The 23,774-nt window shown below is 51.5% G+C and overlaps 2 protein-coding genes across 2 annotated transcripts; both read right to left on the bottom strand.

Moving 5' to 3' along the window:
• Positions 1-229: 229 nt before the first annotated feature.
• SELENOV (selenoprotein V) lies at positions 230-10,051 on the bottom strand. The gene is made up of 6 exons (XM_084906829.1): positions 7,566-10,051; positions 5,941-5,953; positions 5,763-5,840; positions 5,583-5,657; positions 5,385-5,483; positions 230-298 (listed from the first exon to the last, which is right to left on the bottom strand). Exons 1-5 carry the CDS (start codon positions 9,569-9,571, stop codon positions 5,406-5,408), a joined length of 2,250 nt encoding a protein of 749 aa, XP_084762955.1. The 5' UTR covers positions 9,572-10,051; the 3' UTR covers positions 230-298; positions 5,385-5,405.
• Positions 10,052-12,166: 2,115 nt separating this feature from the next.
• Positions 12,167-21,045, bottom strand: DLL3 (delta like canonical Notch ligand 3; the record flags this gene model as incomplete). The annotated part of the gene is made up of 9 exons (XM_084861335.1): positions 12,167-12,790; positions 13,118-13,202; positions 13,674-14,274; positions 15,544-15,766; positions 16,629-16,846; positions 17,837-18,079; positions 19,675-19,732; positions 20,568-20,849; positions 20,977-21,045. The coding sequence occupies 9 exons, from the start codon at positions 21,043-21,045 to the stop codon at positions 12,785-12,787; spliced, it is 1,785 nt and encodes a 594-aa protein (XP_084717461.1). The 3' UTR covers positions 12,167-12,784.
• Positions 21,046-23,774: the final 2,729 nt, after the last annotated feature.

The following is a 23,774-nucleotide window of genomic DNA, read 5'->3' as shown; positions in this document are numbered from 1 at the left end:
TTTCTGCAGCAAATCTGGGGAGCAACAGGTCTGACCTTATACTCACCCTGCCCTTCCCTCCCCCACTGGGCTGACCGTTGGAGATGCTGTCAGCACTGCAGCAGGCAACTTCCACAGACCTCGGGATGGAGTGCAGTGACCGAAGACGCAGTAAGAAGAGAACACTGGGAGACATGGAGACAGACTCTGTATTTTCCCCTTCTCCCCACCTGACCCCACCCCAGCCCCAGCCACCATCAAAAAAGGACCTGACCCTGAGGGCAACATTTCAGCCCTTCTCGTCATCCTGCTGAGGTTCCTAAGATGGGGAGAGAAGAGAAAAAAAAGTTTTAATAGCAATAATGACAACAACTCCATAGCATTTCTATCAGGCTTACTGTATTGGCCATTCCAATACTTTCCATGGATTACAATACCCACTCGTGTCTCCTTGCCATTTTCCAGACACGTTCCCATCACAGGGCCTTTGCACATGCTGCTCTCTGCCTGGAATACTTTCTACCCACATGGTTTGATCCCTTCTTGCAAGTGTTGGCACATCACCATCCTACTGAGGTCTTCCCTGACCACTCAGTTTGAGGTGAAAAACCTTCCAGCACTCTCCATGCTGCTTTCCTGCTTTATCTTTCTTCTCCTGCCACTTATGTCCTTCTAAAATGCCTTCATCAGCCTGTGTCTGTCTGCTCCATGAGAATGTCAGTGCCACTGAGCCAGGGGTTTGTATTTGTTTTGTTCACTACCATTTCATCCCTAAGGCCTAGAATCAAGCCCAAAGTAGGTACTCAGCAAACATTTGTTAAAAATATGAAATCCGAATATTAACTCCTCGAGAAAATGAAGATGGTGGCATAGGTAAACGCCTAACTGCAGCCTCACACAACAATTTCAAAAAAAATACAACTAAAATACAAAATGGACATTACCCAGAACTACAGAAAAATTGACTGACTGGAAATTCTACAACTAGAAGGAAAGAGAAAACCAGAAGGAAAATCAGAGGAGCTGTAAAAACCTAAGGTACAGAGACACGGTGCGCACATGGAGAGGATGGAGCCGGAGAGGAGGGGGAGGCTGAGTGCCTGGCTGGCATTCCCTAGCGGGAAGGAGATAAAAGCTCCGGACTGTGCTGAACCCCAGCTCTAACAAAACTAAACCCCAGTTCTGGTGAGACCCTGGGGACCCAGACACATAAGGAGGGAGTCTGGGATGTAAGGTGGAAACTCAGGGGAGTGGCGAAAGACAGTCCCAGGGCGTGCACATTACGCACAGAGGACGGACTGTTGACTCTGCTGCTAGATTGCCCTAGCAGGAAGGAGACAAAAGTTCCGGACTGTGTTGAGCCCCAGTTCCGACTGCACTGAACCCCAGTTCTAGGCCAGACCCTGGCTCATACAGAGGGAGACTGGGCTGTAAGGCAGAAACTCAGGGGAGCGGCAAAATGCAGTCCCAGAGGCGCAACATTACGCACAGAGAACCGATGGTTGACTGTGCCACTGGATTGCCCTAGGCCCTAGGGGAAAGGAGACAAAAGCTCCAGACTGCTCTGAACCCCACTTCCAACTGCACTGAACCCCAGTTCCAGGTTCATTAAAGGAGAGCCTAGACTATTTGGTACCGGACGAAACTCGAGGGCACCTTTCTCTCAGAGGTGCTTGCAGCGAGTACCGAAGGACCCTGAGGAATACTGAGACTCAGGAACCTCATAGGGAGGGGCTGACGGAAGCCAAGGCTGTAGGCTCCACCCTGAAACTCCATCCCATCCAAGCTAAACAGATATTTTGAGGCTACCAACTCAGGGAAGCTGTGAAAGGGATCAACTAGAAATAAAGAATACATTGTCTGAAATAAAAAAATGTTATACAGAGTCCTAAAAACAGAATGGAAGATCGCAAGAATCAAGTCAAGTGAAAGATTTGAAGCATAAAGAGCCAGAAGACAATCCTCCGCAGAAGCAAGAAGACAAGAGAATCCAGAAAGTTGTAGATAATGTAAGAAACCTCTGGGACAACTTCAAGTATTTTTGGCAGTAGGTTCTTGCTAGTCATTAACTTGCTTTTAATATTCTCTCTTTATCTTTTGTTCTTGAAATTTTAATTATGATGTGTGGTCCTCTTTGGATTCCTTTTGTTTGGGGTTCTGTGCGCTTCCTGGACTTGTAAGTCTAATTTTTTTTTACCAGGTGGGGGAAGTTTTCTGTCACTATTTTTTCCAATATGCTTTTGGTATCTTGCTCTCTCTCTTCTTCTGGGACCCCCATAATTCTGATGTTGGTTCGTTTGAAATTGTGCCAGAGGTTTCTTACTGTGGTAGCTATTAATATATGGTAACTTTTTTTGGACTTGGTTTTGCTCAGCATGAAGTTTCATATGATGCATTTTGCTAATTTCATATTAACCTATATTTTTAATACAAAAAAGTTAGGGAATAAATCATCATGAAAAGACAGGGTGCCTTCAGGGAAAATTAATTTTTCTTCTAATAAGCGTGATGCAGGAATAATGTTCAGTAAACTTTTTAAAATAGGAATTGTGTACCCTTTTGGCTAAGTATACCAGTCTATACAATGAAATTATATGAATGAAAACAATTTTAGGAAAGAAAAAAAATCCACAAGTATATTCTGAGTAAGTTAACTTTAAGAGTTAATGAAAATCGCCCTAACCGGTTTGGCTCAGTGGTAGAGCGTCAGTCTGCGGACTGAAAGGTCCCAGGTTTGATTCCAGTCAAGGGCATGTACATTGGTTGCGGGCACATCCTCGGTAGGGGGTGTGCAAGAGGTAGCTGGTTGATGTTTCTCTCTCATCGACGTTTCTAGCTCTCTATCTCTCTCCCTTCCTCTCTGTAAAAAATCAATAAAATATTTTTTTTTAAAGAGTTAATGAGCCGAAACCGGTTTGGCTCAATGGATAGAGCGTCAGCTTGGGGACTGAAAGGTCCCGGGTTCGATTCCGGTCAAGGGCATGTACCTTGGTTGCGGGCATATCCCCAGTAGGGGGTATGCAAGAGGCAGCTGATCAATGTTTCTCTCTCATCGATGTTTCTAACTCTCTATCTCTCTCCCTTCCTCTCTGTACAAAATCAATAAAATATATTTTTTTAAAATAAAATAAAATAAAATAAAAAGTTAATGAAAATCTCTGAATTAGTATATTATTTCTTGAGAGATAACTGTATTCAAGAAACTTAAAAGTAGTTAACCTCAACATAGGAAGGGATTAATATGAAAAGAGATTTGGTGAAGTATGATTATTGGGAAAGTATATTGTTAGCACCATAAAACAAATTATGGTCAACGATTATAAATCAGTGACATAATTTTGATCTCCAGTGATCCAGGCATAGAAGTAAAAATTGTCTTGAAATTTTATTTCATCCTTTTTATCTCTTTTTTATATAAAAAAAATTTAAAGTCTCAAATATGTAGAATAGTTACAAATAAAGAACATAGAATTGTAGGGGTTTTTCCCTCAAAAAAAAAAAAAGGAAATATTTTTTAATGGAGAAATATTCTTGGGTGAGGATTAACAAAAGAATTCTTGCCGAAACCAGTTTGGCTCAGTGGACAGAGCATCAGCTTGCAGACTGAAGGGTCCCAGATTCAATTCTGGTCAAGGGCATGTACATTGGTTGCAGGCACATCCCCAGTGGTGGGTGTTCAGGAGGCAGCTGGTTGATGCTTCTCTCTCACCAACGTTTCTAGCTCTCTATTCCTCTCCCTTCCTCTCTATGAAAAATTAATAAAATATATTTTTTTAAAGAATTCTTTGTCTTTAACCTTGGCCAGTTTTTAAAACATTTTTTATTGATTTTTGGATAGAGCAGTGTTTCCCAAAGTATGGTACGCATACCCCCGGGGATATGGGAAGAGTTTGGTGGGGGTACGCATTGCACTGGAGTTTGGTGGGGATATGCACTGCACCGTGCTTAGCTGCGCCTAATTCTACGTTCTCATGCATACGAGGGGTACTCAGTGTTACGAAAATTATAGAAGGGTACACATATGTCAAAAGTTTGGGAAACACTGATAGAGGAACAAATAGGGAGGAAGAAACATTGATGTGAGAGCAAAACATCCATCAGTTGTCTCCTGCACGCCCACTACTGGGGACTGAAACCACAAACTTGGGCATTTGCCCTGACCAGGAATAGAACTGGTAACTTTTTGGTACATAAAATGATGCTCAACAATTGAGCCACACTGGCCCTGGCAACCTTGGACATTTTAATTATGATGTGTCTTGTTGTGGATCTTATTGGGTTCATTTTGGTTGGGACTCTCTGTGCTTCTTGAATTTGTGTGACCATTTTCTTTCCCCAGGTTAGGGAAATTTTCTGTGATTACTTCTTCAAACAGATTTTTTAAAATAACAATCAGCCGAAACCGGTTTGGCTCAATGGATAGAGCATTGGCTTGGGGACTGAAGGGACCCGGGTTCGATTCCGGTCAAGGGCATGTACCTTGGTTGCGGGCATGTCCCCAGTGGGGGGTGTGCAGGAGGCAGCTGATCGATGACTCTCTCTCATCGATGTTTCTAACTCTCTATCTCTCTCCCTTCCTCTCTGTACAAAATCAATAAAATATATATTTTAAAAAAAATAACAATCAGATAAATTTCTAAGTGGCATCCACTGAGCCTTACTCTGAGCTGTGCACTATTTATTATCTTACTAGAGGCCCAGTGCACAAAATTCATGTGGGGTGGGGGGAGGGAAGGGTATGTGTATCTCAGCCCAGCCTGTACCCTCTTCAATTTGGGACCCACAAGGGGATCAGGCCTAAACGGGCAGTCAGACATCCCTCTCACAATCCAGGACTGTTGGTTCCCAACTGCTCACCTGCCTACCTGCCTGATTGCCCCTAACCACTTCTGCCTGCCAGCCTAATCACTCCCTAATCACTCCCCTGCCAGCCTGATTGACGCCTAACTGCTCCCCTGCTGGTCCGATTGGCCCTAACTACCCTCCCCTGCTGGCCTGGTCACCCCTAACTGCCCTCTCCTGCTGACCTGGTACCCCTAACTTTCCTCCCCTGCTGGTCTGATCACCCCTAATTGCCATCCCCTGCTGGCCTGGTTGCTCCCAACTGCCCTCCCCATCTTGTGGTGGCCATCTTTGACCATACGGGGCAGCCATTTTGTGTGTTGTAGTGATGATCAATTTGCATAATATTACCTCTTTATTATATAAGATATAAGGCATCTCACAGATCATCTCAGCAGCCCCATTTCCCAGGTTTAAAAAATGAGGCTTAGAAAGGTTGTAGATGCCTGATTATAACAGTGAGGACTGGCTGAGCTAGGATTGGGATGGGGTATCTTTGTCCTGCCCACCTACTCACCTTCAGCCCAGCCTCCACCCCTCCCACCTCATCTCCCTCACCTCACCTCCAGCTCACCAGTTGTCTGTTAACTTTTCCTGATCTGCTCATCAATAATGTTCACAATTTTCTGCATTTTGGCCTCATCCACAAAGCCATCACCTTTCTGGACACAGAGGGGAAAGAGCACAGACATGTGTGTCTCCCACAATCCAGGGCCCCAGCACCACCCTCCTGCCCTGTTGGGACCCCTACTCAGAATCACCTTCTTTGAATGAACCAGTTTCCCATCCACAAACACTTCAAACTCCCCGGCAGCCTGTGTAGATATCTCCTCCTCCTGAGGAGGGAATGTTGGGGTGGGGGAGGCTAAGAGCTCCTTCCAAGCCCCTGGGGCTCTTGAAGCACTGACTCCCCCCACGCCCCTGGTGACCAGCAAACTCACAAAGTTTAAACAATTTGGAAATTGTTGCTCCAGACTCCTTCTCAGTAGAATGTACTGCAGGAAGGAGATGAAATCATGCTGTCACCGGGTCACAGGTCTTGCAGAAATGGGAAACAGGAACTCCTTCCAGACTTCATGTCCCACATTCTCCCCATTTCCAAAGCCAAAAACTACTCACCCGGAGGTTATAGCTTCAGAGGCCACTGAAAGCCAAGGGTAAAAAAAGAGGGAGAGATAGAGATAGAGATAGAGATAGAGATAGAGATAGAGATAGAGATAGAGAGAGATAGAGATAGAGAGAGAGAGAGAGAGATAGAGAGAGAGAGAGAGAGAGAGAGAGAGAGAGAGAACACCACATCAGTCTCTCCCCAAGTCCAGAGGGACCCTGTGAACACGCACATCAGATCCCATCCTTCCCCAGCTCAGAATGTCCTATAGTGCCATCTCACTCCGGGCAGAAAACCACACTCCCCCACGTCCCCACAGGCTTCGCCCCATCTCCTCCCAGCCACAGGGACCCCCTAGCCTTCCTTCCTACCTCCAGGCATGCCCTGCTCAGAGCCTTTGTGCTGGCTGTGCCTTCTACAGAATAGTTTCTCGTATCTACATGGCTTCTTCTCTCCCCTCCTTCAGGTCTTTGCTCATATGTCACCTTCTCAGTGATGCCTTCCTGACCACCCCAGTTAAAATTGTGGCCACCCCCCCCCAGATGCTTTTTGTTCATAGCACTGATCACCCTCTAAGTAAGATATTAAATAATTTGCTCTTAGTCCTACTTATTCCATACCAAAATGTCAGCACCACAAGGACAAGGATCTCTGTTTTATTAGCTGTGTATCCCTAATGGGTCTGGCACATGGAAGGTGCTTAATAAATAGTTGTTGAATGAATGAAATGATGAATCCATTGAGTCAGAGAAAGATATAGAAAGAAGGAGATGGGAAGAGAAAGAGATGGGGAGATGAGGAAACAGGAAGAAAGAGAAAAAGAAATACACACATACAGCATGGGGAAAGGAGAGAGATAGTGAGCTGGGAAGAGAGAGAGAGCCCCTGGCAGAGACAGAAGAGAGAAAAAGTGGGAGCCATAAGGGGAGAGAACCACTAGAGCAGAGGAGAGGTGTGGGGATTGAATGGAAGATAAAGCCCCTCCCACAGAGGCATCCAGTCCTGGGTCTCAGGAAGGTCAAGGAAGTCATTGCTGTTACTGTTGTCCTTGACACAATGGACACTCCAGACCTGAGGCCAGCCTCCTCTGGGTTTGCACTTGCTGCTTTTCTCCTCCTTGCTACCTTCATCGGCAAGGCCCCCAGCTCTCCACTTGGCAGCCTCCTTCTCATCACTAAGATGCCATCTCCTGAGAAAGACTATCCCTGACCACCCAATCTGAAATTCCCTACCCCTTGTCCCTCAGGTCACACCTTGTCCCGCATCCTCTGGGGAGGAAAGCAGGTGGCTCTGCTCAGCCCTCCATCCCCAGCTCAGGCCTGGCCCATGGTGTGCAGGACACTCCCAGATAAGTAAGGAAAAGAGGGAGGGAAGGAGGGGGGAGGGAGGAGGGAGAGGGGAGGGGGGAAGAGAGAAGTTTAAGTCTATGGAGCCAGGATTCACCTCTGTGGGGCAGAGCAGAAATTTGAACTTAGTGCTCTCTAGCCCCAAAGGGATGATAGGGAGAGCCAAGCTGCCTACTGGGGAACTGGGACTCCCTTCCTTTGTCCTACTTCCAGTTCCCCAAACCCCAGCACTCACCCTCCCACCCTTTCCCCTGGGAGGAAGGCAGGTGTGGGTGCGGACAGCCTCTCACCAATAGATCACTCGAATCTCAATCCTGTTGTCCACTTGAAAGTACTCGCGTGGGGCGGCGAATGTGTTCGCAGAAATCGGTAAGAAAGTGGGGAACAGGGAGGTCCCCATGATAGGCGGGGAGATGGATAAAGCCTTAGGATCTGTCAGCTTGGCGGCCGCTGGATCTGCCGTTGGGGCGGGCCGGGGGGTGGGCCCCAATGAGCCGGAGGTGGATGCACTGACAGCAGGAAGGAGCTCCCGGGAGGCCCCGGACTCTTGGGAGACGGAGAGGCGGTGCTCCACCCTGGGCGTCGCTGCGGGAGCCTTGTCCCGCCCCGCGGCGGGGACCTCAGCGGCGCCCGGGCCCGAAAAGAGGGCGGCGGTTGCTGAGGTTGGATTCAGGGCCCGGGCTGGAATCGGGGTCCGGACCAGAGTCGGGGTTCGGACTGTAGACGAGGCAGGGGCTGGAGTCGAAGTCCGGACCAGGGCAGGGAACCTAGTTGAGGTCCAGGCCGGGACCGGCGTCGAAGTCTGGACCGAGGCAGGGAACCGAGTGTACGTCTGGACCGGGGTCGAGGCAGGAACTGAGGCAGGGACCGGAGCCGAGGTCCGGACCGGGGTCTGGGCAGGGACTGAGGCAGGGACCGGAGCCGAGGTCCGAACCGGGGCCGGGGCAGGGACCGGAGCCGAGGTCCGGACCGGGGTCTGGGCAGGGACTGAGGCAGGGACCGGAGCCGAGGTCCGGACCGGGGTCTGGGCAGGGACTGAGGCAGGGACCAGAGCCGAGGTCCGAACCGGGGCCGGGGCAGGGACCGGAGCCGAGGTCCGGACCGGGGTCTGGGCAGGGACTGAGGCAGGGACCGAAGCCGAGGTCCGAACCGGGGCCGGGGCAGGGACCGGAGCCGAGGTCCGAACCGGGGTCTGGGCAGGGACTGAGGCAGGGACCAGAGCCGAGGTCCGAACCGGGGCCGGGGCAGGGACCGGAGCCGAGGTCCGAACCGGGGCCGGGGCAGGGACCGGAACCGAGGTACGGACCGGGGCCGGGGCAGGGACCGAAACCGAGGTACGGACCGGGGCCGGGGCAGGAACGGGAGCCGAGGTCCGGACCGGGGTCTGGGCAGGAACGGGAGCCGAGGTCCGAACCGGGGGCGGGGCCGGGGCAGGGACTGAAACCGAGGTCCGGACCGGGGTCTGGGCAGGGACGGGAGCGGAGGTCCGGACCGGGGCCGGGGCAGGGACTGGGGCAGGGAACCGAGTCAAGGCCCGGACCGGGGCAGAGGCAGGAGCCCGCGTTGGTGTCTGGAGCGGGGTAGAGGCCGGGACCGGAGTGGAGTCAGAAACCCGAGTTGGAGTCTGGAGCGAGGTCGGGACCGGGATCGCAGCCCGGACCGGAGTGGGGGTCCGGGCTGCAGTCGAGGCCGGGCCCGGAATTGAGGTCCGGACTGGGGCCGAGGCTGGGACCAGAGTCGGGTTCGAGGGCCTGACCGGAATCGAAGCCCGGACCGAGGCGGAGGTCCGCGGCGGGGCGGGGCGTGAGGCCCGCGCCTGGTTGTTCATGGGCCCGGCGGCGGCGGGGAGGCCGCGCAGCGGTGGGATCCCGCCGCCTCCTCCGCCGAAGCACCGGGTTCCACGCGCGACCACAGGGGGCACTGTTACACCGGGTTCCACCCGCAGGTTCCATCGCTCGGGCGAAAGCGGACCTGCACCTGCAATTTCGCATGATCGCTCCCATCCCCTGATGCCCCAGCCACCACCCCCGCACCGGTTCCCCCCATCATTAACATTCACGGGTTCAGCCTGTGTATCGAGTGCCTCGTATGCTGGCGGATTCTGGGGCCAGAGCGCCAAGGAGGAAGCCTGGCCGTCACCAGGCTCCCAGTCCAGGAGAGGAGACATGCCCATCACTGAATTTTGACACCCGGTGTGGTCGGGCCTGAGCAGAGGCTCAGAGATGTGGGGAGGGGAGCACTGGGACCTGTAGGATGCCAGGAAAGTTGCTAGGACTAGTCCGCGGCCATCAGACATGGCTAAGGGGGTAACTGAGAAACCTGTAGAAAATAACAGTAACAGATTTTACAATTCTGTGGTGCTAAGTGCTACACACGTGCCCACAGGTAGTAAGTGGCAGAGCCAGGATTCAGCCGGCAGCTATGGACTCCCGAGCCCAAGTGAAGAGGAAGAATCTGATCACAGCTCCTCCGGGGTGGAATTTTGTCTTGTTCTCTGCGGAGTCCTCACTCCGAGAACAAAGCCTGCCACAGTAGGTGCCCAATAAATGTTTGTCCTTTTAGTTTAAATTAGTTTAACTTAACCCACGATGTGGAAAAAATAGCAGAGAGGCTTCCTGTGAAACTTTCACATATACACAATAGCATCTTATGTGACCGCAGGATGTAAAACCAGGATGTTGACATTGGCCCCATATTATGAGGTTAGGAACAGACTTTATTCAGATTCACAGCAGGGCTTCCAACAGGAGTCCTGGCCCACCGTGCCACCAATCCCGGAGCCTTTCCATGTCCAAGGAAGATCAGGAGACACGCCCAATTTTCTGTGATGCTAAGCAAGTCTCTACCCATCTCTGGACTTCAGTTTAACGCTCTGTGAAATGGACTTCCTTCTAGGTAATATTGAAAACTAACATTTTCTGAGTACCTATTACTTGTCTACTTGTTATAAATGCTTTGCGTTTATTATTAAATACAACTTTCTGTAGCAGATTCTGTTATCAATCTCATTTTACCAGTAAGGATATTGAAGCGCAGAGAGGTGAAATGACTTGCTTGAATAAGTGGTATAACCAAAATCTGAACCCAGGCCGTCTGACTCCTGTGCATTTGTAGGCTTTTAATTTTACTTTTTTTTTTCTTTTTGAGTAATCATTCAGGTTATTTATGTACTATTGCCTGTGCTAAATGCAGTAAGTTTTGGCCTTAAAGCTTGGCTAAAAAAGAAAAAAATTGGAAGTTGCCCCTCGGTGTGGATTGCCTTCTACCTTAGTCCCGTGGGGCTCTGCTTCCTTTAACTGTGAAGTGAGGGATTTAGACCAGAATAACTTTTCCTTCCCTGTGTGCTCTAATAACCTAATGGTCTCCCTGTTCCGAAAGCTGCTTCTTAGGAGCCTGCCAGACAAAGCCATAGAGCAGAGCCTGCTGACCTGGGCAGGGACTCTTCCCTTATGATGGCAAATCGGGGAACTTTGGTCATCCCTACTCGATAATCCAGCCAGCTCTGCTCCTGTGATGACCAATGGATTTGTATGGTGACAGTGCCAAGACTCTGCCATGGGTGAGGCATCCTTAGCCCAGGAAGTATATCAAAGGGGGAATCCATGGGACTCAGCTGCCTGCCGTCAGTTTGTATGCAGTCACTGATTTTAGAAGAAAATGAGTTCTTCACATCGAATGCGGGAAAGTACATCTTCCCAGCTTTGCTTTTAAACTGAGTTCTGCTCTCAGCAGCTATTCATGGCAGCAAGGACTCTTTGCCTCTGAACTTCGAGAGTGGTCTTAGAAGGAATCAAGGGCTGGTGTTGATGTCTATTTTAATCTCAATTTAAATAGTATTTTATAATAGGATTTTGTTTTAATGTCCATTAGTTCTTTAATGATAGTTATTCCTATGACACAAATTCAATATAGCAAAACTTGAATTTATAGGTATTTATTCAATCTATGGTATCTGTTGATGAATTAGAGGAATAAGCAGATCTCTTGGCTGATGATCTAATAAAATGACTCCTTCATTTGATGCTGTATTCCAATATTTTCCTCTGTTCTTACTTCTTCAGTTCCTATAATTTTGCTCATTTCCAAAAGTCCATGCATACTACCTGCTAGACAATATGAGGAAGGATTGGCAGAAATTGGCTGATGTAGACTTGTTATTTCTCAGTGTAGTTGTAGTAGTAGTAGTAGAAATGTATAACTGTCTTAGGATATTCCCAAAATTAAGGAAAATTCCCCCCTCCCCTGTTGGATCTTACTTAGCCTTGTTCCATCACATATGGAAGGAGATTTGAAGACCTAGAAAGGCAGAGACAAGTCAAAGCACTGTGTGTCCCATTTATTCCATATCCAAAATAGCACCATCAACATGCAATCACTGCCAGTCCTGCTTCCTACCATTTTCAAGGTATGGATCTTCATCTGAATGACACCCATGACCCACCCTATTTGGGGTGTTTGTTTGTTTGTTTGTTGTTTTTTCAGTAATTTGACATCAAGAGAAGGGTGTGTCTGTAGCCAATAGCCTGGATAGTTTACCTTCCCAAGGAAGAAGGCACTTCAGTGTTGGAGACTGACTGCAAAATTCCCAAATGTTCCCCCACCCCTGTCCTTGAATGTGACTATACTCCTTCCCCCACCAAGAGGTGGAGTGACTCAGTTGGTTGAGCATCCTACCATGAACCAAAAGGTCACCGATTCCATTCCTGGTCAGGGTTTTGGGTTCATTCTCGGGTGGGGGTGCATATGGGAGACAACCAGTCATTGTTTCTGAAATTCTCATAGATGTTTCTCGTTATAATCTCTCTCTCTCTTTCTCTTCTCTCTCTCTCTCTCTCTCTCTCTCTCTCTCTCTCTCTCTCTCTCTCTCTCTCTCTCTCTCTCTCTCAAGGTATACAGGGAGAAAAGGCAGTCTCCCCAGGAATTCTTGTACCTCATGGTGGGAGTGTGGGCTGAGGAAGCAATCTGTCAATACCTGGTGAGATTGGTAGCTGTGCCCTTTAGCCAGGCACCGTCTCTCCTGGGTATGTATCTGCGGCAGACTCTATTCCATTCAAACTCCTCACTTCGCTCCCTCACAAGAGGATTTACGTACAGCCCATAGATACCACGCTTAACCATGTGACCTACTTCACTCAATAAAACGTGAGCAGAAGTGTTAAGAGCCTGAGCACTGTTCCCTTCCCCATAGTGCCCAGAAATGTTTAGGATAGAGGCTGCCTCCGCCCCAGAGTGAAAACAAAGTGGAACAGCCGCAACACCAGATACAAAGCACACAGCCTGATGAATCAAAGCTGATCAAAATAAGAGTCAGTATAGAAGTCTCTGGAGAAGTGGAAAGAAAAAAATTCAATGATATAAATAACCATTATGTACTTCCAACTGTAAAATTCTACCAGCCACCCCTTCCAGGTTGAACTCCGAAGTGTCAGGCAGAGATTGGTTGGGCATCATCAGGTAAATAGAAAAATATCCAAGCTCTGTCTCCAGGCGCTGATGGAGAAGGAGCAGGTCAGGCCTAGAAACAAAATGAGTATGAGGCACTAGAAAGGGCGGTCCTACACCTCCCCCTCTCCCCAGTGAGGGGAAATCAGTGGAGAAGTCTGCCTGAGGCTCCCCACTGTGACCTCATCAGGCCCACAGGTCTGCCAGAGAGAAGGAAGGTAGCAAGCAGCTCAAAAGGGCAGCAAGAACTAAACTGAGTCAGAACGGAAAAGCGGGTTGCGGATCTTCCAAGGACTCTCCCTGTATTTTATAGATATGGAAAGGAGAGCAGCAGGCAAAGTGTGGCTGCCTCTACCCAGCATGTGCGATGTTTGCAAAGGGAGCAGAGGGGGGTAGCTACCTCCCGAGCATAGACCGAAGGAGCAGATATGACGTAAATCTCACTGGAGTCTCCATCTTCAGGGCGATTCCAATCTACTGACGGGCTGCCAGAAATAAAAGAAGAAGAAAAAAAAGACTCATGCTCTTTAAATTCTCAGATCTTTTCCTTACCCACCACGGAGGGGAACCCAAAACCAACTAGAGGAACTGTGAGATGAAAAGGGCTGGAATAGCCCTAACCGGTTTGGCTCAGTGGATAGAGTCTTGGCCTGCAGACTGCCCAGGTTAGATTCCGGTCAAGGGCACAGGTAGGGGGCGTGCAGGAGACAGCTGATTGATGTTTCTCTCTCAAGGATGTTTCTAACTCTATCTCTCTCCCTTCCTCTCTGTAAAAAAAAAAAAATAAATATATATATATATATATATATATATATATATATATATATATATATATATATATTTTTTTTTTTTTTTTTTTTTTTTTTTTAAATGGAGTCGGGAAGGCCCATCAAGGAATCAAACCAACTGCACAATGGAGATGGACGCAAGCAGCCCTTGGTGGCGCAGCCCCTCACCTCGGGTCCTCCCCGGTTCTCTCCTGCGTCCTCAGGTTGTTGAGCGCATCAGGAAGCGCCAAGACCGATGGATCCGGGGTGCCCGGCAGCAAGCGAGGCCCCGGACCTCGGCCAGGGCCACGGCGTCGCACCTGGACCAGCAAGAGCGCAGCGCCGGCCAAACCTGCGGCCACCAGCAGCCCCAAGGCCGGTGGCAGGAGGAGGCGCTGCGGGCCGCCCTGCGGCAGGCGCAGCGGGGCCGCGGGCAAGGCGCCCCCGCGGTCGTCGTCGTCGTCCGCGCCGTCGGAGCGAACCGGAAACTCGCAGCGCGCACCCATGTAGCCGGGCGCGCAGGCGCAGACTAGGCCGGAGAAGTGGGCGTAGCAGCGGCCGCCGTGGGCGCAGGGCCGCGCGGCGCAGGGGTCAGCGCGCTCGCGGCAGTCGCGGCCGCCGAAGCCGAGCGCGCAGGAGCAGCGCCGCGCGCCGCCGCCTTCCACGCACGTGCCGCCGTTGGCGCAGGCGCGGCCCGCGCAGTCGTCCAGGTCGCGCTCGCAGCGCGGGCCCGCGAAGCCGGCGCGGCAGCGGCAGCGCAGGGCGTGGCCCAGGTCCAGGCAGAGCCCGCCTGTGGAGGAGGCGCGTCAGGGGCCAGTCCCGGGGAGGGTCTCCCCCGCCCGCCCCGGGGGTTTCTCAGCTGGGTCCGCCCGGCCCGCACCGCTTCCCTGGTATCCCGCTTATCTCCACCTAACTCCAGGACCAGCCGCTGGGAGTGTGCTTGGAGCTTCTTGCCCTCGGGTGAAATCTGGGATTAGCGTGTTGCCTGTGTCTCTTTTTCTATCCGCCTGAACCACGGGTCTGAACCACCTGGCTTTCGCCCAGGCCTTCTCCCTTTTCCCTTCCTTCTTTTCTCCATTCTTTTCGGGTTTCTTCTCCAGAGCTCTACCTTCAGGTCTGCTCAGATGTCCCCTCCTCCAGGAAGCCCTCTAGCAATCTCCCTCCATCCCATTCCTGCTCTCCCCATCACTACTCTGGACTGTAGCTGAGGAAAACCCTTCTCTGTCTTCCCCTTTGGGCTGATACCCCCATGAAGGCAGGGCCCAGAGCTGTCCTGGTCACTGCTGTGTCCCTAGTATCAGACAGCCCAGAATGAATACTCTGTGTTTTGGTGAGAATTGGTTATAATAAAAATGCACCAAGCTCTTTACATTAATATTAAAACGTTTAGAGCATCTAGTTCAAATCAGGTCTATCCATCTTTTTCTGGATAAAAACAGAATCCTCCCCCAGGGCCCATGAAGTTCCATAGGATCTGTCCTGGTCACCTCCTGACCTTATCTCTCACTGCGTCAACCACACTGGCTTCCCTGAGATCCTCAACACACGGGGCACGTTCCTAACTCAGGGCCTTTACAACTTGCTGTTCCCTCTGCCAGGAACATAATCTTCCCAAGATTCCACACTGCTTCCTCCCTCACTGCCTTCAAGCTAAAATGTCAACCTGCCTCCATCCCATATATCCTCCCTGTCCCCTTTCTGGCTTTATTTTTTCTTATTTTATCACCATCTAACCTCCCACACATTTACTTATTTATCTTGTTTGTTTGTCTGCCCCATCAGCTCTATGAGGGCGGGGGCTTTGGTTTCATTCCCAGTGCCTAGAGCAAAGCCTAGCACATTGTGGGTGCTCAGTAAATGTTTACGGAGGACGATTACCTCGCCCACTTGGTACAAGAACAAACTGAGGCTGAGAAGAGGGGCGCTTCTCCAGGCCCTGGGGCTAAAGGAGGCAAAGGCAGGGCTGTCACGGGGACTGTCTGAACCAGGCCCCGCTCTTGCACACTGACCTACAGTGACCCTCACCCTCATCCCTGACGTTCTGGTCTCCCCACCTCACCGTTTTGGCATGGCTGCAGGCTGCACCGGTCGACCCTCTTCTCACAGTTGGAGCCTTGGAAACCAGGTGGGCAGTGGCAGACGTAGGCAGAATCCGGGTCTGTGCCTCCCACACACAAGCCACCATTGAAACAAGGTCCGTCCGCACATGTCACCCCACTCACCTCACACTGCAACCCATAAAACCCACGAGGACAGGCACATTCGAAGGATCCGGGTGTCTCCTGGGCAGGGGCAAGAGGAGGTTAGATTGGGTCTCCTTGGAGCAAAATCCCATCCCCTTCCTTAGTCTTGACCCTGGGGGCTGCTCCTTGTCAGGACTTGCCTCCCAGCATGCAGGGGCCTCACCTAGAAAGCCCTCCCAAGGCCTCCCTTCCCTCTATCTATGTTTCTGGTCTGCCCATCTACCCACAGGGAAGAGGCACTGAAGGCCCTGAGAGAGCCCATTCCCACCTCGACTCCTTAGCCTGCCAACTGCTGCCTGCCTCGTCCGCCCTCCCCAACTCTGTCTGCAGAGCCAATCCTGAGCTCCTAGCCCTGAGCCACCCTCTTCCATGGATCCTCCTTAGATCTCTCCTTCGAAGGCCCTTCCCCTAATGTGAACCCTGAGTATGTCTCCCTGTTCCATGCTGGCATGTCCAGGGGGGTCCACACTATCCCAGTCACACCAGGCTCACTCCCACAGCCAACCTTTGCTTACCCCAGGCCACTTACCTGGTCTACCCTCTGCAGTCACCTCCCCTCAGCCAAATTGGATTTCAGAAGCCCCAGCCCTAGGCCCATCTCCAGGAAGTCCTCTCTGATACACCCCCCACCCCAAATCCCCACAGGAAGGACAGTTTGTGGCCCCTCGGGACTCACATTCCCACACTCCACCCTTAGGTGCCACTTATTGGGTCTACTATCCCCAATCCCATTTCTAGCATCCCATCCTAGATGCAGACTGGACAGCTCTAGGAAGCCCTCCCCAACAGCTACCCCGGCCTTCCCCAGGCTGTTGTCTCATGGAGCCCCCGTCAGGGGGTGGTGGGAACTCCCAGGGTAAAATACTGCTTATCAGGAAGAGGCGGGAGGGGTGATACTAACATTGCAGCTGCCCCCGTTGGCACATGGATTGCCATCACAAGGGCCAGGACCAGGCACGAGGCATCCAGCGACAGCAGAGAATGGGCCCCTGGAGCTGAGACAGGTGCTGGTGGAGGCAGGGACTGTGCAGAGGGGCCCCGTCCAGCCCTCCAGGCATTGACATTCATCAGGCCGCTCACAGAAACCGTGCTCTGGGCTGCAGCCGGCCCGGCATGCCGCTACAGGGGACAGAGAGGCAGAGGGAAAAGGAATACTGATGAGGGCAGAGTTGTTTCTAAGTGCTTTCTGTGCACCATCTTGTTTCATCCTTTTGACAGACAACCCTCTGGGCTAGATGCCATTGTATCCCCCAGTTAATAGGAAAACTGAGGCCTAGAGAGGTGGAACGACTCGCCCAGCTGCAAAGTAAAGGAGTGAGGAGTAGAACCCAGGCCACTGGGCTCCAGAGGCGGTGCTGGTGGATGAAGAATGTGGAGCTCATCCAAGGTCTGAGCCTGGAAAGGGGAGAATGAGGGAAGGGCACCGGGGGTTGGGGAGGGACCCTGGCTTTTTATGGGAGATGGGAAGGTCTTGGATTAGGGCAGGTCTGGGAAGATCTGGATTAGCCTAGGAGTCCTGGGAGCTTTGGTGGGGCTCAAGACATTTGGGGAGCTGTCTGGGGATTCCCAGGATGGAGGTCGGGGATCCCAAACTTTAGAAGGCAAAGGGGTCTGGCCTGCATTTGCAGGGAGGGAGGGTGAAGGATCCTTTAGGGGGCAAAGCTTCTGGGTGGGGGTAGGGAGGGCCCCAGAATTAGGACAGCTCTGTTGGTCCTCACTTCTGGAAATGGGTGTGGATTAGGGGAGGAGGGCGGTACCAGCATGGAAATGGGTATGGGATTTCTGTTTGGGGCAAAAGAATGCTAGGAAGAGGAAAGGGGGCTGGAGTGCCAAGGCAGGGCTGCAGAGTAGTCTAAGGTCCTCAGTTTTTCGGAAGCGGATAAGCTTGATCAGGGAAGGGAGTGAGGCCCATGAGTGAAACGAGAGTGGGGCCTGGGTACATGGGCAGCAGTCAGTGGCATTCCCCAGTTTCCTGGAGTGGGGTTCTGGGGCATCTGGTGAGGGTTATCCAGTCCTTCGTTCCCTGAAAAAGGCTGCAAAAGGGACCCAGGGGCGGTGAGTGGAGCTAAAGAAGGGCCGAAAGGAGTTGGGGCAGAATTCAGGACTCACGCTGCGCCTTGCACTCGTCCTCCACTGGCGCGCAGGGGCGCAGTCCCGGGCTGCACCGCGAGGAGGCGCTGCGCGAGCGGCAGAGGCGCGCACACGCGGCCCCGGCGGCCGGCGGCTCGCAGCGGGCTCGGTAGGAGAAGCGCAGCTCCCAGGCACCGGCGCGCTGCACGTCCCGCGCCCACGGGCCCCCGGCCGCCAGGCGGCGGCGGCCGGCCACGCGCGCCAGCAGACTCCAGGCGGGCCCTGCGGAGGGGAGCGATGCTGAATGCCCGGCCAGATGGCCGCGCACTCAGTCTAGCCATAGAGCCGTAGCGCGCCTGCTCGCACTCTTCCTGGCCTCTCTTAGCAAGGCCCAACCACCCCTTTCAGCCCTGGAATGGTAGTTACCCCCTTAGCAGCGCAGTGGACCCCCCTACTGCACCCCGAGACCTTTGATGTCACAATCCCATCTAGTATCCAGTGACCATCACTATGATCACAGCTCTTCCATAGAAGCCAAAATACCCCAATGTTTTGCACCACAATCTGTGTGTGTGTGTGTGTGTGTGTGTGTGTGTGTGTGTGTGTGTGTGTGTTGTTTGTGGTTAATCCTCACCTATTTTTCTTCCCATTGGGTTTGTTGTTGTTTTTAGAAAGAGTGGAAGAGAGAGGGAAAAACAAAGAGAAATATTGATGTGAGAGAAACACATCGATTGGTAGCCTTCTGCATGCACCCTGGCTGAGGAGGAGCCTGCAACCCGGGCATGTGCCCTTGACCAGAATGGAACCCAGGACCCTTTGGTGTGCAAGTCAACGCTCTGTCCACTGAGCCCAAGCTGTGGCTAGGGCTGCACCACAATCTTTGTATTTTAGTGATGAGACCTGTAACACCCTGTGACACTTGCTGTCTCTATATGGCCAAGGGAAAGTAACGGGTCTTTTGAAGTGAGGTCATAATATTCCCAAAATGTGCCTTGGGATCTTCCTATATGAAAATGGTGACGGAGACCCCAATTACTAAAACATAAATTACCCTTATTGCTTGAGGACTTGGAAATACTGGGAGAGGAGCAGTTACACCTCATCAAAGTTTCACACACCAATATTGTGCCACAGCTTTCTATATCAAAATGATGACAACTCTACCCTAGCCGGTTTGGCTCAGTGGATAGAACATCGGCCTGCAGAACGAAGGATCCTGGGTTCCATTCTGGTCAAGGGCACATGCCTGGGTTGTGGGCTTGATCCCCAGTAGAGGACATGCAGGAGGCAGCTGATCAATGATTCTCTCTCATCATCACTGTTGTTTCTATCTCTCTCTCCCTCTCCCTTCACCTCTGAAATCAATAAAAACATATATGTTTTTAAATGATGATCCACGTGGGCTTTACATGACATCAAATTCCCCGAATTAAGGATAAGATCACCTCATATCCCTCCCTGAAACCTTTGCTCAGTATTTTCCCTGATAAAACCGTAGCAGCCATGCTCCCTGAGGCCTCTATGTGGACACAGTGACAGAGCTTTGTGTACCCTTGGTTCTCAAAATCAGATGGTGGCAGAGCATTACTGTCACTGTGAGCTGCTGAATCCTGCTCTGGTGGCTTTAATTCCAAGATAGTAAGTGTTTCTATCTATCACTGTTGGGACCACAGACTCCTAAATCCAGTCCCAGGACACTTCTGTATGGACAAGGCAAGAGCCCTGGAGCTGTCAACACCCAGCACCACCCTCCAGGAGCTATGATGACATCAGGGGTCCAGCAATCCTGTGAAAACCCCCTGCCGACAGCCCATGTCACTCACGTTGGGCCCCCACTCCCACGTTCTAACAGTAGTCCCAAGACTGAAGACACTCACCTCCAACCTGCTCTCCTAACTCTTCTCTCCAGGTCTCAATGATGAGAGAGAAGGTGCCCTGGAAGGGTGAGAGGAAAGGATGAAAAACAGTGGCCAGGGTTTAGGGGTAAGGACCATTCCTGGCACCAGGCAGGCAAGGCACAGCTTCCAGAGCGGCTGGGTCAGGGAAGGAATGGCAGTTTGGGCTTCCTTTATTGAGCATTTAGTAAGTGGTGAGGACTATATTCAAGATAACCTAGTGCAATCCCTCAACAGGAACCCTTGTGCAGTACCGTGATGTCCCCATTTCACAGATGAGGAAACTGAGGCTATAAAAGGAAAGTAATTTGCCCAAAAGAACAAGGCTCTTAGACTTCAAATACAGGTTTGTTCATCTCTGTGTTTTTGGGGTTGTGGGATGGGAGAAAGGGTTTTGGAGGTGAAAGAGTCATAAATACAAGCCCCAACCGGAAGATCTGAGAAAGGATAAAGTGAGAGGAGATTGGGGGGGGGGGGGTCCCCCAAATCAGGGTGTGAGAGGGAACTTGGAGACTTGGAAATAAAGATAAGAATCCCAGTATTTAGAGATCTCCAGGGAACAGAGGCAGAGTTCTGTGAATGTATTCTTTCCAGAGGTTGAGTTGGGGGAAGAGGGAGGAGAGGGAAGGGAATTTGGGGTCTCAAGCATGCAGGGCTGGGATCATAACCTAGAGGGCAAATTGGAGTCAGAAAAGGTGGGGTCATTAGTAAGTAGGGTTTATGAGTCTGAGGAAGGTTTCCAGGTGGTAGGTAGACTTACTGGTCTGGGAATTTGGAATGAGGGGGCAAGTGGGGCCTTGGAAGTTGGAGGACAGAAAAGGGTGGAGGTTTGGGTAGGGACTCCAGCACGAGGGTGCCCCGGGGCCGGGTCTTACCGGCCAGGCATCGCGAAAGGGCAGGCGCATCAGGCCGTCGGGCAGCGGCAGGTCAGGAGCTGGAGGCCGGGACTGCTTGGTGTAGACGGGTCCGCGCGCGCTCAGCGCCGCGCCCACCGCGCACGGAGGCTCCGCGGCCTCCTCTGGGGTCCCCGGCTTCAGGCAGACTCTGAAGAAGAGGCGGCAGGGGCCCCCGGCACTGCAGGGAGACCTGGGGGCCCCTGGGCCTGATCCCGGCCGGAAAGAGTGGATCTGAAGCTCGAAAACGCCTGCCGGCCGTGCCTGGAGCGTTAAGGGGCACAGGGTGAGGGGACCGCGTGTACCCGGGTGTCCTGTTCGCCCTGCACCCCTTCCCCAAGACCTCCTGTTCTCGCCCCGTCCCATCCACCCCTTTCCACTCCGCTCTGACCTGGGGAAGGAAAAACAGCGCCAGAATCGCCGCCCAGGACAGGAGTTGAGGCATCCACGGGCAGACCATGGCCTTTTGGAGGTCTGAGGAGCCGCAGCTGCGGGCTCCGGAGCCTTATATCTGAGGAGACGGCTCCGCCCCTTCAAGTGCTCCGGGGCTCGAGGGGGCCCTGGGGGAGGAGGTCGAGGGGAAGGGGAGCCTGCTGGAACAACCGTAAGTCTGTCTGGAGGATACAGGCAATGTAGTGAGGGGGTGTGTGTGTGGCTAAGGATGGGTAGGTTTAGGGGGTTGTATACATGACTTTGTGATAGTGTGTCTAGGTGAGGTTATGTGGCTCTACGTGTGTCTCCAATTGTATGTTAAGCCTGTTTGTGAGGCTGTAAATATTTCTAAGATTCAGCGTGTGTGTGCACAGGCACTCGCGCCAGCATCTACCTAAGAAGAGAATGGAGGGAGGTGTATGTGACCTCATGATTGTGTGACTGAGAATGAGTGGCTGCTCTCTGCACGTGTAAGAGCATTCATGAGATCCTGGACCGCTGGGTGTAGTCGATATGAGCCTGTGGTCTGTGCAGGTGCCTCTAGGCGCCGTGTGAGGGGGTGGGAGACTGGATTGTGGGAGGTCCGTGGGTATAGCCTCATGTGGATAGGATGAAGCTCCGGAGTTCTTTGTGGCTGTGTTCTCCCCTCCCCAAGACAAAGCCGTCCTCCCAAACCCACATCATGGATGCAGCAGGCGCCAGGGGAAGGAGCCCTGGTTTGAGGGGACTACCAGCTGTATGTAAATGCCACCATCTGCCGGCCCCGCGCCCCTCCCCCTTTGGCTACAGCTGGGTTGCCCGTTTGGCCTCCGGAAGGTGTGAGGAGCAAATGGGCAGGAAATTCCATCTTCACATCAAAGGCCTATCCCTCACTCCAGGATGAATGGGGGGGGGAGGGGGGCACCCCAGGGCCCTCCAGAAAGGAAAGTTAGGAGCAGGTGTTCCAGCCCACTCACTCTGTGCCAGGTGCTGAGCAAAGCCCTTAGGTGGAGTAAACTTTTCCCCCCCAGCACTGCAGAATAAAAATGTTAATACTTAGAGGCTAATAATTATAGTAGAAAATATAGGTGTGTTTTTTTTTCTTCTAATATGTAAAGCATAGCCCAACAGAGTCAGGCAGACAATAAGTTCTTAATAATTTTTTAATGAATGAAACAATTCAACCCAAAGAGGTTTTTTTAATCCTGAGGACTTGAGTTTTGAGTCGACAGCCAGTCAAATTGTACAGAACATCCTAGGTTCCTCTGCACAAGTTTTCCTCCCCTTTGTTAGTGTTAGTGTCACCAAACTAGCTCCTGTGGGAGGCCTTCCCCTACATTCCAAGGTCAGGCACCTCCTCTGAGTTCCCAGCTTCCTGTAATTCCTCTATCCCAATCCTGGCCTCTGGGGTCTTCTTAGCACACACCCTGTCACTCTCCTGCATAGATTCTTCCATGGTTCCCCAGTGCCTTTAAAATACTTCAAGATTGACATCTGAGGCCCTCCTTTCCACATCCCCTCTTCTCAAACAGGTTCTGTGGCCCCAAAGTGTAGTGCCAGGCCTCATGGACCATTTACTGGGAAGCAAACTGGGTCCTGTACCGGGGAAAATGGAGGGAGCTTCACATCATGAGACATTCAAATGGAATTTGGACAACCGTTAGAACCAGCAGTGAAGGCAAATACCTGCCCTGGATATAATTTGGGAGGGTAACAGATTCCAATCTGATTTCTCCAAATTTTTAGATTGTAAAAATAGCCAGCCTTTACTGAGGTCTGTGCCAGGCATAAGTGTTGGATGTGAATACTCCCACATGTGTGAAGTACTTAAAGGGATTTCTAAGCATCTTTTTGGCTATTCAGGACTTTCCTTACGTGCCCACAGAATGTCATGCTGAGGTGACATGTGAGCGGAGATCTAAAGGAGGGGAGTAAGCCATATGGATTGGGGGGGAGGGGGACATTCATGGCAAAGAGAATAGCAAGTGCAAAGACCTGAGGTGGCCATGCCTGACACACTCAAGATATCTCCACGGCTTTCCTCATTTTGGTCTCAGCTCAAATACACCATCCCAAGTCCTTCCCTAACTGTTCTATCCCATGTAAAAAAGCACCCCAAGACCCCAAAACATTCCTTCTCACCATATTTTTTTTTAAGAGTCATTTAATTTTTAGAGATGGAGAGGGAGGAACATTGATCGGCTGCCTCCTACATGCCCCCTATCAGAGACTGAGCCTGCAACCCAGGTATGTGCTCTGATGGGGAATTGAACCGGCAACCCTTCGGTGTATGAGATGACACCCAACCAACTGAGCCACACCAGCCAGGGCTGTTTTTCTTAATCCATTTATTACTCCAAGAAACATCTAACCATTGTCTGTCTTCTCCATGAGATTATTAGTCCCACCAGGTCAGAATTTTTAAAATTTGTTCACTGATGCACCCTAGCTCCTGGAACCCTAATCCTAACCCTGGCAGTTGGTGCTTGGGAAACACTGATTAAATGAATGACGGAGGCATTATTAACTTCTTATGAGGAAAGTGAAAAGCCTGAGACCTTGTCCAAGACCATAGGCTTGCGAATGGTATGACATGGGAATTCAGACCGTGTTGGGGTTATGCCTAACACTGCCCAATCCTGCCCTTCAGGTGATGCCATGAAACAGCCCTAGAGCACTTAGGGAAAACATCCTAGGCCAGTGGTTGGCAAACAGCGGCTTGCGAGCCACATTCAGCTCTTTGGCCCCTTGAGTGTGGCTCTCCCACAAAATACCACC

This window comes from Pipistrellus hanaki, assembly GCF_964339955.1.
Source record: "Pipistrellus hanaki genome assembly, chromosome: 15".
Taxonomy (NCBI): domain Eukaryota; kingdom Metazoa; phylum Chordata; class Mammalia; order Chiroptera; family Vespertilionidae; genus Pipistrellus; species Pipistrellus hanaki.
This window is presented reverse-complemented; position numbering and strand designations above follow the sequence as displayed.

Coding starts and splice junctions, on each gene's coding strand:
- SELENOV (XM_084906829.1), bottom strand. CDS start 9,571: ATGTCTGATGGCCGCGGACTAGTCCTAGCAACTTTCCTGGCATCCTAC. Junction 5,658..5,762: donor TTCCAAATTGTTTAAACTTT/GTGAGTTTGCTG, acceptor TTCCCTCCTCAG/GAGGAGGAGATATCTACACA. Junction 5,484..5,582: donor AACTGGTTCATTCAAAGAAG/GTGATTCTGAGT, acceptor CTCTGTGTCCAG/AAAGGTGATGGCTTTGTGGA.